The sequence below is a fragment of the Diadema setosum genome, chromosome 14, assembly GCF_964275005.1.
Source record: "Diadema setosum chromosome 14, eeDiaSeto1, whole genome shotgun sequence".
Lineage (NCBI taxonomy): Eukaryota > Metazoa > Echinodermata > Echinoidea > Diadematoida > Diadematidae > Diadema > Diadema setosum.
The window spans coordinates 2472833-2490165 of record NC_092698.1 but is presented as its reverse complement, the minus strand read 5'-3'; the positions used below and the strand labels follow the sequence as shown (position 1 = coordinate 2490165).

General features: G+C 39.7%; 1 protein-coding gene across 1 annotated transcript in view; it reads left to right on the top strand.

Moving 5' to 3' along the window:
- LOC140237532 (transcription factor 12-like) overlaps positions 1 to 17333 on the top strand; it is a 268067-nt gene that overhangs the window by 242302 nt on the left and 8432 nt on the right. The window contains exons 17-19 of the mRNA XM_072317467.1: positions 8085 to 8313; positions 12700 to 12798; positions 16546 to 16775. Of these exons, the coding sequence (XP_072173568.1) occupies positions 8085 to 8313; positions 12700 to 12798; positions 16546 to 16775 (558 nt within the window). The remainder of the gene's footprint in view (positions 1 to 8084; positions 8314 to 12699; positions 12799 to 16545; positions 16776 to 17333) is intronic.

Below are 17333 nucleotides of genomic sequence, written 5' to 3'. Positions count from 1 at the left end.
TGTTACATCATTGATTTGAATAGTGCAACAAATGAATACAGTATCACATCTTCATTATGTCAGCTGAATTACTGCTGATATTGAGAATCTCCCATTGAATAAGAATAATTGTTTTGTTGGGTTTTATATTATTTATTTATTGATATTTTGAAAATATCTGTGAGCAAATTTTTTCCACTTGACATTATGACATTATTTATTTGAATAGCTTAACAAGTGAATGCCCCATTTGAAATGTCTCTCTTGTCTTTTTCACCATTCTCACAAAAAATCGTATGGGAGACAGAAATAAAAATTTCTTATTCCAATGGGGATGGTGATAAACAAATCAAAATGTTTGCTGGATGCTATGCAGTTGGTAAAAGCCTATTGCAGTGTAAGAGTGCATTTTCACTAGTGCTTGCATCAAATTATGCATCATTGAAAAACAAAAACAAAAAATATATGGCTAGAATATTCTTTTTTAATCCTAATTCAGCAGCAGGTTGAAAAATTCAAAGTGTCATATCTGAGCAGAATATACATGTAAGTAAAAAAAAGTCATACAAATTTGTGTATATCTTGTCTTCTAAGTAAGAACTAACCAGTTTGTAGTCAGCTCTATGGGGATATGCTGTCCCACTGGTTTACTTGGAAAGGTAAAATTTAAGTGTGAGTTTAGGAGAATCTGAAAAAAAAAGAGGGGATTTTACCTTTAAGGAGAGCCTCCATCACGGTCAGCCAGATGACTCCCAGGTGCTAGATCTCAGTCAGATCTCGCTGGCATTTGTAGAAACATTTTCCTCCCGGCCTGCGCTCTCCGGAACACGGGATATGTTTTTGAATTTATGCAATATGCCGAAATGGAGTTATATCCTGTCACCTCGTCCCACTGCTGCTGCCCCCCCCCCTTTTCCCCCCACCCCTCTCTAGCAGCTCTCCAGGATAAAGAGAAATAGGGAGAGAGAGAAAAAAGGAGATACCCTCAAACAACATGTTATTCATTGAAGTCAAAATATACGGAGATATCCCCCAGCAACCCCCTCCCAGTTTCTTCTTTATTTGTCTCTGTTTGTCTGTCTCTCTTTCTTTCTTTTTCCTTGTCAGTGGTGGGAGGTATAAATATGTTATCAGGGATGAATTGTGATTTACTTCACAGTATATTTTCTTACATTTTGTATCAGTATTAATTAATATCCCCTAACCACCTCCCCCCCCCAAAAAAAAAAAAAAGAAAGAAAAAGAAAAAAAGTTTGGTATCCCATCTCAGAAAGAAATATCATTGACCCCCACCAAAAGAAGAAGAAATTATAAGTAATGCATTTCTTTCAGAATATTCGGTTGTTTGTTGTGGGCTTGTAGGGGGGGGGGGTTGTAATAGAATTATCTACTTGGCTAGTCATTGCATCAAAGGAAAGATGAAACCCATTAACTGTGGAAAGAAAACATGACTAGGTCCAATATTTTGGTAGTAAATAGGTTTGTCAAAATCAGCACAAAACAATTGAAAGTACTTAATGCCCCCACACTACCTTCCTCTTTTTTATTACATGCAGTCCATTTTCAATTAAATCTTTTGTTTTACCTGCAAAAAAAACCCCAAACAAACAAACAGAAAAGTGTATATCTGCAGACATTGTGAAATCAGTCCTCTATATTGTATGTTGCCTATCTCCTGTACATTCAGAATGATATTTGGTCACTAAGAAAATAAAAGGACCAACAATTGTCAGTTTCCTTTCAGTTCCATCCAAAAATGAATCATTAGCCCATGTATGTATTGTTTAATTTATTTTAGAGGGGTAGATTTTATATAGGCATAATTGTTTGTTTGTTTGTTTTTTTGTTCTTCATGCAGTGTTCCTCATCAAAACTTTATATCATGATAATCCAACTCTTTGTATACGAGGTAAAAGTTATCTTATGCAGGATTTCTTCTAGACTTTCTCCAAACTTGACACACGCATGCTTTCAAGAGGTTCTTTAAATCTTTGAAATCCAGTAAAACTTGACAGAACAACACATTTCTGTGTGTCTGTCTGACCTTCTGTCTGTCTGTGTGTGTATATTTTTTGTCTCTTTGTATCTGATTTGTGATGTTTAGTCTGTCATGAATTTGTTTGGAGGAAAATGCGGTGTTCCTTCATCTCTTTTCATCTTCTCTTTTCATCATGTTCTCTCACCTTACCAGAAGTCAGTTTGAAGCCCTTCTTTTGCAGGTTTTCAAAGTGCTCAAGAAAACATTCGGCAGTCAGTGGCAGGCGTAAACTGTTGGTAATTTTAGCAAGCACCAGGGGGCGAATTTTCATAGCAGGTTTTTGGCCTGGGCGAGGTGTTCTAGCTGGCTTGACATGAGCTCATTTGTGACGAGTTCCAGAAGAATCAAAATCTCCCCTCCCCCTATCCTTGCATTGTGGCCCTCTGTTGCTTAGTTTACCTGTGCCTTGCTGTTGGAATGGTATAGAATGGTGTGGACGCTGTGGTCACGTTCTACAAGTGGATAGTAATTTGTCAAATCAATTGCCAGTCAAATGCCAGTCTCTGTCTTCAGATACTTCTACTTCTACTTCTACATTGCTTCTCATTAAAGCTTGTTCAGCAACTGGATGAGGACAAAGCAGTTGTCAGCATAAAGTAACTTTAGTGGCAAATACTGAAAAAAAATGAGGAATGCTCATGTGCATTTTAATTTCGCACATTTCACAAGGGCCAGGATTCACAAAATTTAAATGCATGCGAAAGTTCTTGTCTACAATATGCACTTAATGCTAGTGGCAAATCGTGAAAATTTCATGCCGCGAAAAAAGCATTTTTCCTCCAGTTCATGAAAATTTTGTGCCGCAAATATGTCATGCTTTACATTATTGGCTACCAGGCAAAGAAGAAACCCTGCTCAAATAAAAAAGGCAAAATTAACAAAACAAAGCAACAAAAAAAAAAAAAAAAAAATTGAAAGCAAGTTGTCTCATGTAGTTGGCATACTTAGTGGATAACTTCCGCTACAGATTATATGATGTAAAAACTGTCACACTGGGGGCCGAATTCATATCTTGGACAAAAAGGTTATTTGTCTGGGTTGGTCAACAGCTGGCCACTATGCCCACATCCTTCATGTGACTGACCATTCCAGAAAAAAAACCAAGAATGTATAGAAAGAAAACAAAGGAGAAAGAGAGATATGACTTGGAATAAATCAGGACAAGGATTAACAAGTTGTGTAATAATGTAATGAGGGTAACTGAGGTGTAAACCACAAACAGGATGTTGGAAAATGAATGGCCTCCAAAGAACGATTGGGGGGGGGGGGGAGGAGGAGGAGGTTATCACTGAGGTGACATGTATTGATGTGAAAGATTTGAACATTTTCAGGGGCTTTTCTGTTTTAGCGAAGAGAGAATAGAATGCAGATGAATGTAGCAGTATTTGTTCAGAAAGACTTGACATGCATGGTATCTCATTGTGGATTTTTTTTTTCTTTCCATTTTTCACAAAGTAAATACCTCACTCTCACCTGAATTATAAAGGGAGCAGCCCTTTTATCAAAACACCAGACTTTACGTATTCATTGCCATTGTGAACAGTAGATTTTTGTCTGGTGGCAGATGCACAGAAGGCATGGGTGTTTGTTGTGATCGCAAGGTGAGCATTTCATGTTTACCATTTCTCTTTTTTCAGTTGCACTGTACGAGAAGGAATTTTCAGGCTTTTTTGTGAGGGGGTGGCAGTCTTCGGCATTACAAATCGTAGAAGAGGGATCTATCATATCATGTCGCACATATTGTGGAGCTGTTGTGGCCCTGTGGTAGGGACCATGGATTATCCACCCTGAGGTCCATGGTTCAAGTCCCTGAGCAGCAGTGGTTGTGTCCTCTTCAAGGCAAAGCACTTTACAACCTTCAATGTCTGTTTTTGGAGGGGACTTTCAGCCAACACTTAACAGTGGCTTGATTACAAAAATCTACTACTTCCTGAAAGGCCACGTAAAGCATAATTCAGTGCATTCGATTTGGTGTTATCACAGAAACCAAGTATGTAATGTGTTTGTTTATTTATTTATTTATATATTTATCTTTTTTTTTTAATGTTGAGTACCCCTCAATTGCACTTAGGCATAGGTAGGTTTTGTACATGCCAGTAGCTTGAAACATTTCATTTTTATTACACCAAAGTGACATAGTGACAGAAAGTGGATTGCGAGAGAAGCGATCGGTTGTTCTGGATTAATGGAAGGCACGAAATTCAGTTGCTTACAGCCAACTTCTGTTTGTGACCCCCCACAGTGATATTACAAAATTTGAGGGCAGGGTGTAGGCAGGGTGTTCTTGCACGTTACACGTACTGCGAGTTTTTCTGAGCCGTCTGGACTGTAAACTCGCATGACATTTCCACTAGACGAATTGAGATGTAATGGAGCGTAGGTAAGGAAGTTAGCGGCAGTCCCAACCCACGACGACGGGGGTTGGAAACAAGCTCTTAGCTCACTTCTTCTTCTTCTTTTTTCAGTCAAACAGATTCCATTTTCATGGAGAGAATTACAATTTAGAATTGGCATAATGTTTGTATGGCAACATTCTGCTGAAAGATAGGAATAATTCGTCTTTCTGTCTTTGTATAGTAGTGAAGGGTGATCGATGTGGAACTTACAGGGGAATTCTGGATCAGTGAAAAGTTCATCTGAAAAGGAAGAGAAGAATTTTTTAGCACAACCGTACAAATTTGATAACATTTGGTTAGAAATTAGGGAAGTTATGAAATTTTGAAGTTTGCTAATTTTTGCAAACAGTTCTTGAGCAGTTGATATGAATATGCAAATGAGTGAGCTTATGATTTCATCCCCTCACAATTTTCATTGATTGTGTAAAAAAAAAAAAAATAATAATAATAATGTTATTCCTGACTGAATAACTTCAAAGTAATGATTAGTCAGATATATTAGGATTTGAGACTGGGGCATAATTGCATGTGCACTAAAAACTATATATTTCAATATTTTGTGTGCAAACTGTATGAGTTAAATGTAGTGAGGGTATGCCATCATCAACTCACTCATTGCATATTGATATGGACTGTTTGAGAACTGTTTTGTGAAATTAGCGAAACTTTACAATTTCATAAGTTCCTCAATTTTATGTAATTTTGATAAGATTTTCACTGTTGTGCATATAAAATTTTACTCTGTCATTCGAGACAAACTTTTAGCCGGTCCGAATTCTCCTTAAAGAGTGATATGGAGGGTGACATGTAGCATGATGAACTGCTCGGGTTGTCGTCAAATGAATTATTCAAGATGGATGAAGGATCTGATTCAGTGTAGTAGTATCTTGTAAAGTGGATAAAGAAAGGAAAAAGAATTGGGGTAGATGTTGAAACCTAGTTCTAGGGAGAGTTGTTGAATGCCCGATAATCTGTGATCCTCACCCGAGGGCTGATGTCGAAGCTTGATACAGGATTTAGCCGCAGTCTTAATACAGTCAGGGACTAAGGAGATCGTCGAGGGTTGTATTGCCGAAATTGACTGTAATAACTTCACCCAGAATCGGCAAAAAAATGGCCGGTTAGTTACCATTCATCTCCTCGTCTGTATGTGTGACATACGAGCGTGTCCATATATCTGTTGCTTTGTCTGGTGGGTTTGCGTGTGTCGCGTGGACACTCTAGACTCGAGTGAGCGAGAGTGATTTGGCACTTCACTTCCCGTGCTCCCCGAATATGGAGGAAGAGGGGGGAAAGTGAAGCAGTGTAGGTTTACTGTGGCAACAAGCTGTAAAATAGATGCTTCCTTGTGAAGGAAACATGCTTGAGATCAAACCTTGGGCTGCGGTTGACCCCATTGACTTCTGGATACATGTATTCTTTTTTTTTCCTGCTCCCTATTCCATTCTACCACACACACACACCACTCCAACAGACTACAGAAAACAGTAATGACACACTGTACCTTAACCTTCGTAGAATTTAGAAACGACCTTTATTTCAGTAGTGCAAATTCCGGTAGAAGTGCAAAATTTCTAATCTACCAAAGGTTTCATAAAAAAACAACAACAACACTGTTTAATATAACTGTGGCTCAATTTCAACCTGAAAATAATAATTTACAAACTTATCTCACTTGAGCTATGCAATGGATAGCTGCCAAGTCACCCTGATTCTGCAATTCCCAAGAACTTTGAATATCTCTTCATGTCTGGAAAAAAAAAATGTAAGAATTTCCTTGACTCGGGTATTATTTTGGCCCATTGATATGGTACAATGTATGTAACATGCAAGTATCTGCCCGAGTTCTCTGTGGAATACCCTGATTTCGATGGGATGTTGGCAGCTATGGCTAATGACATGTTCAACTCGGTTTTAAAAATAAGTAGATTAATTAATAAAACTTAAGTAAATGTTTCTTTAAATTATGCTGTTTCTACAACTGTAACAGACTCTTAAAAAACTGAGTACCACCAGGGAGGTGAGACCGCTCACCTCCCTGGTACCACCATTCTAGTAGCCATCCCTGTGTAGCACACCATAAATGCTACTCTGCAGCTGAGATGCTGTAAACTGAATACATTGATTAATAGTTCCTCTGTAATTAGGTTCATCATTATGAATGAGATAGCACAGCTTTTCAGACGTCTAACCTTGTTTGCTTGTATCGTCTGCGGAACAGACTCAAAATGAAGTTGGCAGTGATTGCAGCATTTTATTCATTGACACCAAGGCGACATATGCATGACGAATCAAGGAGAGCTTTTTCAGACTTCTGGAAAGCCTCGGCTTCTTTTCAAAATTGAAATGGGAAGGTTAACATGGGATCGTGCTGTATGGTTGGAATCATGCATCCATGTCTGTGTGCTCACAGGCAAGCTTGATGGCGTGTCGAAAGTAAACACTTGATGAAATTTGGTATCTTGAATGAAGTGGAATTGCAGTAGAATGTTGATGGCGGGAAGGCTCCCCTTTTGTGCAACTCCTGTTGTTTTGTTTCAAACGAATTGTATGTTGCATATATGTTAGTATCAAGTAGGAGGAGAGTTTTAGTTTGAATTGTTAACAGATGTCTCGTTCTGTAGTTTGCGTCTCATTGGGTTCATTTTGGTTTCACTTGTGTTCATTACATTTTATCAAGAATGAGATCCTCGATATTTAAGACATTGATGTATCCTTCTATACTGTTATGAATTATTTTTCTCTATTTCTTGAAGTGAAATGATACTTTACATTAAATGAATGTGTAGGTGAAATTGATTTATTCCTCCCACAAGGATGTTACCATGGAAACTTTGGCTGCTATTAAGAAATGTGTACATTTGACATGTCTTGTGCATGTGTAGTAAAGTTCTTCGAAGGTATTTCCATCAGCTGGTATTGTAGTGTGGTGTAAATGGACAAGTACTTTTAATCGGCTCAGATTTTCTCCCCATTCACTTATGATTTGTTTGTTCAACCACAATTCATCCGTAGTACACAGTGTACATCTCCTTAAATTCACCAGATCATGTGTGATTTTTTTTTTTTTATTGCATACTTTTTGCACCCGTAAATCTGAACTTGTTTAAGTACCAAGTATATTGCTCAAATCTCTTCTTATCTGTTGCTGCGGTGACTGAGAATAATCTATCTATTATTGAGTTTCCTGGTCTTTGCCATTACCTGCCGCTGATCACACAGACCTAGTGTCTCCTAGCTGCCTATCCTTTGGCCGCAGAGCGGTGTGGTGGTGGCGGTTTGGCTCCAAGCATTTCCTATGTTTTCTTTACTCAACGGGCAATCATGGGATCTTGTTTGAAATGCCAAAGCTCACATGCTCCATGGAATACGTTGTATGTGAAGAAGTCTACCAAAATTTCCTGGAAACCAGTTCTGGTAATTCCATCGTTTGTCGTTCGGCTGGGGAGCATTATATTCTTATGAAAACTGTTCTTTTGAGTGGAATGGTAAATAAATGTGGAAGAACCATTTAAAAGTTCATGAGTTGAGTATGCAATTTTTTTTTTTCTTTGACCATGGTCAAGTAGTGCCCTTAGCATCTCAGAAAGATTTATGTCTTGTTTTGATTCATTTTTTACATCAGCAGAGAGTTATGACCTATGATTCCTCTTCATTTCTCCTCTCCACAGTACATGGTGATATGATGGGCCACAGTATTGACAACGGCCTCAAGAGCAGCGCTAAGACCAAGAAGACCAAATCGGAGGAGAGCAAGACGAAAGGGAGCAGCGGTGCGGGCGGAGGGGTTGCCGTGGGGATGGACGACGACAGGGGGGACACCCCGGTCGGAGGACCACAGTCCAAGAAGGGGGACGCCGCGGCGGCCAACGCAGCTTCAAAAAATAAAAAGAGGTTTAAGTATGTCCATGTTGTTTGCGCAAAAGTAGCGAAATTCATAGAGTTAGCGGTCTTTTCGGACTCTTTATTCCTGTCCTCCTCCAAAAATTTCTCTTTAAAGAGATGGAGGACAGCAAAAATGTCAGCATATGCAGCTAACTTGCGTAAATCAGAATTTATCAGAAAGTAATTGTATGAGAGGTACTGCTGTTATCAAAATCATCATTCACACACAATTGCTTTTAATATATAATACTGTATACGCCGAATATTTCACGAGGTTTTTATTTTCGCTAATTTCGCGAGTCGGGTGCTATTCGCAAAATTAAAAACATGCGAAAATATTGACTCTGATCCCGATGTGAATGTGATGTATGTGTGTACACTTCTCCCTTCTGTACAGGACTCCACAATCGCGAATTCAACCACTCGTGAAATCGTCGGGAATTTTCAATTCGCGAAAATTTAGACTCGCGAAATATATGGTGTATACAGTACATGATTAAGAATAACATTGGGATTGGTGTATAGTGTATTTTCAGAAATCTGATTTAAAAAAAATAATAATAACCATAGAATTGCAGGAAACATTTAAAGGTAGTTCCCTTCATTCAAATGAAAAGAAAAGAAAGATTTGCCCCACCCCCAAAATCCCCCACCCCACCCCCAAAGAAGTCCCCCCCCCCCAGCTCAAAGCAAGTTATCCCCCCCCCCCCACACACACACACACTATAGGAAGGAAGAGGTAAGGTCTACTCATAATGGCTTGACAAAGTCCACTGTTGTGTAGCGTACAGCTCATACAGAGAGGTAGTATACATCCCAATCTCTGCCATTTTACGTCTAATTTACAAAGATACTCGTGGAGGGAAGTTTGTCTGACGGGAGGCAGACATTCCAAGATGCTTGGGCAGTGCGGGAAGGAAACGCCGCACAATGCTCGACCTGTGCTTCGTCACAGTAAGAGCATCAAGCGCTTTTCATTTTCATGACGAGGCAGCCGTCTCCCTTTCAGCAACATGAACAGGGTTGTTAGGGAAAGATGACATGGCTAAATCGTGAGCGGGCATGACTGTCAAAAGAATAGAAAGAAGGGTCGCAAAATGTAATTAGCTGAGAAAACATTCATGTAGGTGCACGACGGAACACCACGAAGTGAAGCACCGGAGGAGGAGAGTCGGCTTAAACCAAGTTGTCAGGAGAGGCTCAAAGTTCTGACAACTTTTGTATCGGGTGTCGCGGGCAATTTAACGTCTTCCAGCGTGATCCGAGGCGGAAGTGAGTTTCATGTTAACCTTTACGCTGCCTCGTTGATGGCAGTTTGCCTCTTCAAAGAGCTGAACGGTTGGTGCTCTGTTTCACCGGTAGTCTCGATATTATGGCCGAAACCAAACCCAAGGGAAAAGACAGTCAGAATTCTGTTTGGCAAGAACATATTTTTCGTCTCCAGCAGTTACTGATGGGCAATGAAAGGTTATTTGTTCTGTTCTCTTCATTCATTTGTTTGTTTGTTTCCTTTTAGGAGGGGTATGTGGTTTGTAGAAATGAAAATGGCAATAAGCAGTACCAAGTGAAAGGGAGCGAAAAACCACACCTTTTCATTTCGTTCTCTCTCGTGCTGAATTTGACTCACCATAGTATTTATTGAGCGGTGATTGCAGAGGAGAGCGAATTTTAGGCCATCACAAAATTGACAAACGTCTTCACAGGAAGTAGACACTCGAAACGGAGGCTTGACAGTGGGTGCTGTAGGGTTGAAGTCAGGGCGAGTAGACCTCTGGTGCGTCGGATGTCACAGCCAAACCGTGGCATGTGCAAAGTTGGTTAGGACATCTGGTCTGGGGTAAACTATTGTGTCACCTCACTCTCTGTATTGCAAATTTTCACAGCAAAGCTGGAAGACAAAAACCAGACGCCCTGTATGCAAACTCGACCCAGCTGCTGGGGGACAAATCCTGTCATTTTTTGTCGTCATGATTTGATAGAATCTTACATCTGAAGACTTGTTTGAACATGCGTTTTGGTCTGGATGACATTCCGCCCCACGTGGGTTTGACAAGGCTGCATTCCCAGAGTGGAGGGCTTAAGGGAGGGGGAACGTAGCACTCCATTATGTTGTCCCCGCACCCCCCTCGCCGTAATCCCGTCTAATCACCCAGCTATTGGCCCTACTCAATCCCGGAGTTTCCTCCACCGAGACGGAGATGAGAGGAAGTGGCGGGGATTATGGGTATTTCCCCTCCAAGCTAATCCAAGCACCCTCAGTTGAGATAATTGGGAGTCGCGCAGACGATTTAGGGATGGGGCGGGGAGGGGGGTACCAGGGGATAGGGGAAGTCTTCTGACTGACAAGTGTTGAAGACGTGCTCGGTGGAGGGGTGAACTTTTGGCCTTGTCTGCGCACAACTCATGCTTGGATTTGAACTTCCGATTCGCTCCCCCTCTGTCCCCCCTTGTCGTACAAAGAGGGTGTATACTCAAGGTTGGGGTTACGGTGAAGATGATTTTGTGAATTAGCCAATTAAGCGCGGGCCATCGCTCGCATTAAATCATTAGCGCCTAGCTTCTAGAGTTGACACAGAGTTTCGGTTTTCTTCATGCTTAAAAAAAAGGGAGATTGGCATGTACTGTATATGCACAACGGGCAAATCCATCGCAGGATATACACGAAGGACTCTTTATGAAAGTAAATTTGGAGACGTGCTTAGGTAACTTGTCTGTATACTCTGGAGAAGTTGTGTCAAAACAGATATTAGATTTTCAGTAGGAGGTCATGCGGGGAATAAGCAGTTTTTTGTTTCCCCCAAGTATTTCAAACAACATCCCAAATTACTCAAAAGTGCATTTGAATTATGCACTTAACCATAAGCCACAGTCTTGTTTCTGCTCAAATAAAGGAAACTCAGGGGTCCTTCATTATTTTCGCTACCATGGCTCATACAATTAGCCATGCACGATGTACTGGAATAAAAAAGAGGAAAAGAATCCTGTGATAAATTTAGTTGAAAAAGTGGCAGATGATTCATTGCATAAAATCAGAAGCAGTTTATTGTACATGGTTCAAGTACTGTAGCCTTGATATTAAAAGGGTATATTGAGGTATTCAAATGAACGAATGATAATGAAATTGAATTTCACCCTGTACATATATTTACTGTATATCAATGAGTGAAACGTGCATGAGTTTTTTATTTGTTTTTTTTTTTTTAATGCATGTTGAGTTACTACCATTTATTTATTATGTCAGTGAAAACATAGATTTTGTCATCATTAGGACAATGCATTGACTCCACCTTCTTTACACAGTGTTCTTTGTCTAGATATTTTTATTCAGACATGCCTTTTGCATAAATAGATTCACTGTCAGATTTAGACTGCTGCAGTATAAACTATTTCAGAAATTCAATCAAAATGTAACAGCTTCTTCACTGCTGATGCATAAACTTTGGTCTTTTTTTTTCAAAGTAGATTATATTTTGTACTGCATCTTGCTTGATAAACATGAACTGGCACTCTCAAATTAAATTCTGTTGTTATAATTGTATAGTTGGCATATTTGCCTGTGGCCAACCAAACCCTGGACTAGAAGAATATTTCAGTTTGACAGGTTCTATATGAAATATGATGCAGATATGAGTAATATTGTTTATCTTATATATCTCATACTCTTGTTCACCCTCTCCTCTGCTGTATATATATATATATATATACATACATACATACACATACACACACTATCTCTCCCTCTCTGGCTTTTGCAATTGTCTTTCTACCTATCTCTCTGAATAGTTATATTTATCTATATGTATATATCCATCCCTGTATCTGCATGTATTTCCGTTTGTCATACATCTATATTTCTACTTCTGTCCCATATTTTCTTATTCGTTTCCTTTGCCTCCGCCCTAGAATGGTGTGAGAGGCGTTATTCCTATTCCACTTCATATACGTGTAGCCCTGACCTGGACATATCTATCCGTGTCTATCTACATCTGTCAAACATTACCATGAATTTGTCAATCTATCACGAAATACTGGCATATATTTCTGCTCTTCTGTGTTCAAGTTATAGTGGCTACATATTCACAGTATTCATATCTTATACGGAATATATTCTGCTATTTCCCATTCACGTTATAATTCTTCCTCTGCGCTTTCTGCAGACATGATGTCAATGTCTAACTGCTTTTTCTCTCTGTGCTTGTCTTTGCTTTCCTCTCTTATTGTCATCTTTCCCCTTGCAAGATACTTTCAAGAGGACCTATCCAGTCTTGAGATAATATTCTTGCAGTGATTCGTTAACTTCTATGCAGTAAAAAAATGTTTGATATTTTGTCTATCCAACCATTCAACATGACTTCACCTGTATACGATGTAACTAAACCCACTTTATCTCATCCAACTCAGACACGATTCGAGGGGCAGTCTAGGGATAGGCGATCAGCACTCGGGTGGTGGCAAAAATCTCATGATCGGTCCTCACGGCGGCGACTTAGAATCGGCAAAGTTAGTAAAAATGAGCCCAAAAAGCACATTTTTTTCTCTTACTCCACCTTTTCAAAGCTGAAAACATGTTTCCATATTTTTCATTGTTTTATTTGTTTTTCCCCCATGTAGGAAGTTTGAAGCATGAACATGATCATCTATTTTAACACCCAAACCATTTGTTAAGCAGGGACTAACAGACTGCCAGTATATTGTGTGTTTTGGTTGGGTTTTTTTTATTGTTGTTTTTTCATTTCATGCTACTCTCTTAATGTATGGGTTTTTGTTTTTGTTTGAAGTTTTTCTTTTTTTTTCTTTTTGCACTTCAGCTCTCAATCTCAATTACTTCATGAACACCTCTTTTCGGTTGACTTTGATTGCACAAAAAACAGTTTGATCATTGTCAGTAAGATTAGAGGAGATTCTTGCAGGATAATTGGCCCCAATTTTAAAGTTGAAAGACGAGGGCACAGTGCAGCAAAGATGATGAGATGAGGAAATGGATTGGCCTTCCTACCATTTCTCTTGAAGGACAAATTGAGAAACCCTTTTCAAACTGGCTTACACAAACAAAGTCAAACTCTCTAAAGTTTTTGGGTATCGTTTTTTATATTGTAAATACTTTTTTTGGGGGGGGGGTTGAGACAGCTTATCTAGCTAGGAAAGATATTTGATGGTTGATTTGTGAACTCGCGCAAACTTCCTCATGTTCAAAGGTGGCGGAGTTATTGTGGTTTATGCCCTTGACCATGCATGGCTAGAGTAAAGACCCTTTTACCCTTGCAACAGCGATGAGTAGCTAATTCAATGGGTGTTACGCATAGATACAGGCAGAGGTGAAGAAGAAGGGGGAAAAAAAATAAACCATCAGGAACCCACAGGAAGGAAAAGAAGGAAGAAGGACACTTTTTCCAGAGTGTCCTGTGCCAGGCCAGACCTGGTTTTGTTTTTAGATGGGATAGTGTATGTCATTTCCGTACCTGGAGATTGTTGGAGCTGATGGTGTGTTTGGAGCCACTGCGGCTGCAAATAAGATTTTAATTTATCCCACTAACACTATCATGTGATGTAATGATATTATTCTTCCCTGAATTCTCTCTCACCTTCTCTCTCTGACTCTTGCTCTCTTTCCTAATGAAAAAATAGAAGACTAAATCACTGTAGCAGTGACGGAACCCCCAATGAGAAGAACATAATGTGAAAATTGATTTTTCATGTCAGATTTTTGCCCACCCCGAGTTGCTTGTAATGATGATTACATCCACGAGGTCGGATATTTGTCGTATCTTGAAAATGGATCAGAGGAGCCTGTCCGCAAACAGCGATGTAAAAATGATATACACGCTTACGGCAAATTCGGGCAAGTCGTGTTGACGTACCCACTGATGATAGGGGGTTGTGGCTTTGATGGGAGGCAAGATCCAATGACAGCATTAGGGATGTTACAATTTACACATCCTAGAAGACCGAGGTACACTCTTTTCATCAGATAACGAACACTCCAATCATGCCATGCTTGAATTTATTGCTCACGCGGGGACGTAGTGAGGCAGACGAGGTGACGAAGGAGAAAACAACAGCACACCTTGAAATAAATGGAAAAATGAGTGGGCGTAAGTTGAAGCAAGGCTTGACTTAAGCATTGGCCCCGGGGCCACGTAACATTAATGTCAGGCCACCAAACTTCCAAAAATGCTGTCTTTTTTGGTGGTCCGACCAGGCAACCAGGAATCAGAATGGATTGCTTTGTTTCCTTTTTTTAATTGGGCCACGACATTTCTTTTCCATACCACCAAAATTTTTAATTTTAAGGTTTTTGTGACCCTAACAGGCCACCACAGAGAGAGAGAAAAATAATATGTATCAAGCTCTGGTTACGGGCTCGGTCTTAAATTCCTCTGTGTGATTTTTCCCAGTTTGGGTGACTTATAGTAGGACTGGTTACATCTTTGATGCAGGTGTGATGTGTATATTTTTGCTGATAACCTAACAAAGCATGTAGGGAGAACCTTGATCTCCTCAGAATAAACTCTCTTTAAGATTCTGAAAAGCATCATTTTATGTTTCCATGGCAACGGAGGGAGAGAAATACCAGGACATTTTGTTTCTCTTCTCTCCCCTCTTGTTTTTGTTTTGTTTTGTTTTTTCTTCCCAGTCATCCTTCTTTGTTGTTTTTGTTGTTGTTGTTGTTGTTGTTGTTGTTGTTGTTGTTTTGTCGTCCTCGTTGCACTTCTTGGTGTGGGAGAGATCTCGTTCATTGCACTTTTCGAAGCCTGGTTTCGCCGGGCGGTAGATTGCCGTCGCAGCTCATAGCCTGAATCATTAATGTGCTCTTCTTCGGCTCTGGCCACTCGGGAGGAGAACGAATCAGAGATGATATGAAGAGTATGAGGGCACGGAGTGAGGATGGGGGGGGGGGGGGGGGAGATAACTAGCCAAACAGGCAGACTCGGCTAGCCAGAGTAGAAGGCCTATAACACTGCAAGCTGTTCTTCACACCTCCACATATAGCCACAATTATTTTCTATCAACACCATCGTACAGTGACATCAATGCACAATGCCTACTGTAAGTCAGCGTTTCCTTGGAAGTGTTTGTGTTCTTGTTTTCTACTCCACACTTTCTTCTCTTCGCTGGTAGACGGGTAGACCGTAGTGAGATATCTTGGGTGGAGGAGCTCTTTTGATGCTCGCAACATTTTCGAGTTCCAATTACATCTCCGGATGGGTGAAAGTGGGGTGTATGTACTCCCAGGGCCGTCGAGACATCCCACTTAAGAGTGTTTTTGCCAATGCTGTCGTCAGCGACACAAGGAAACACTTGACACCTCCGTGCCTTGTAATGAATGAATGCTTTTACCTATCTTTCAGCTTTTACATTTACCATTACATTTTACATGGGATGAGAAATGAAAAGAAAGTTATTAGTTTATCATAAACAACAAATTATTGATTGACCATATGAACAATTAGTGAGTGATCATAACATATGTCTGATCTCTGGCAGATGGCTTAGTAGCTAAAACATTATTGATGGCTCTCTCTAGAAAGGCATTACTGAAATGATATCTGCACATCAATGATACAGAAATTATCGAAAGTATGACAATGGTGTTTTTATTGAAAGTCAAGTCTTAATGGCTTCATTTTTAACTTGATACTTGTGCTAACCTTATTTTTCTACATGACTTTTATCAGCAACATCACGTCATCACTGAGATATGTTCATTTTCTTTGATTTGTCACATGAATTTTGTTTGACTTCTCTTTAACGCTTCCCTTTGATCTGTCTTTAACACTTTTCCGGGGGAAATTGATGCAAGTGCACATGTTTCACCCATTCTGTGATAATAGATTTCTCCCTATGAAGGATGGAATTTGGATATCACTATATTTTAGACAAGACGTGTTCATTTTGTATGTAGAAGAACTTGCAGAAGGTAGTCATGTCTGTCTTAGAGTAATATAGAATACTGTGAAAGTGGAAATTTTCTTGTGAGTGTTTTTGCGCTTGGTAGGATACGATAAATCTTGCATGTTTTGATTCTGTGGAATAAAAACATTAAATAGTGCTACTTATAATAAACAAAAATGTTAGTGCTCATGCAGTTATTTTTGTGCTAGTTTCTCTGGTCATGCAAAGTGCGCAAAATTTTCTACACCACTAAAATTTCCACTTTGACAGTAATGTCAAAATCTGACATTATAAATGTTACTCATTCAGGTGGTTTAACTGTTCCCCATCTCTCTGTCTCGTCTCTCCCAACAGCACCAGTGATGACGAGGGCCTCTCGCCCGAGCAGAAGCAGGTGAAGGAGAAGGAGCGTCGCCACGCCAACAACGCCCGGGAGCGCATCCGGGTGCGGGACATCAACGAGGCGTTCAAGGAGCTGGGGCGGATGTGTCAGCTGCACATGAAGTCTGACAAGGCACAGACCAAGCTCACCATCCTCCACTCCGCTGTCTCAGTCATCACTACGTTAGAGCACCAAGTCAGAGGTGGGCCGGACATTTTACTTTATCCCATCATCCTCATCTTCTCCCGTCATTTTTTTTTATCCCCACAACTCTCTCATGTGTTTTCATTCATTTCATTCATTCATTCATTCATTCATTCATTTCATTCATTCATTCATTCATTCATTCATTCATTCATTCATTCATTCATTCATTCATTCATTCATTCATTCATTCATTCATTCATTCATTCATTCATTCATTCATTCCATTCATTCCATTCATTCCATTCACTCATTCATTCATTCATTTCATTTCATTCACTCAATCATTCATTCATTCGCTCATTCACTCATTCACTCATTCACTCATTCACTCACTCATTCATTCATTCATCCATTCATTCATTTATTTTTCCATTTCCCACAAATTATGTGATTCATAGATGGATATACATAAAAAGTGGAAAAACAAAAGAAACTAAAATAGGGAGACCTATAACTAACCTAACTAAACCGAAACAAACGGGAGAGGATAGGCATACAATGTACAGTCAAACTTTGATTATCTGGCCCTCTATTATCCAAACTGCTATATTAT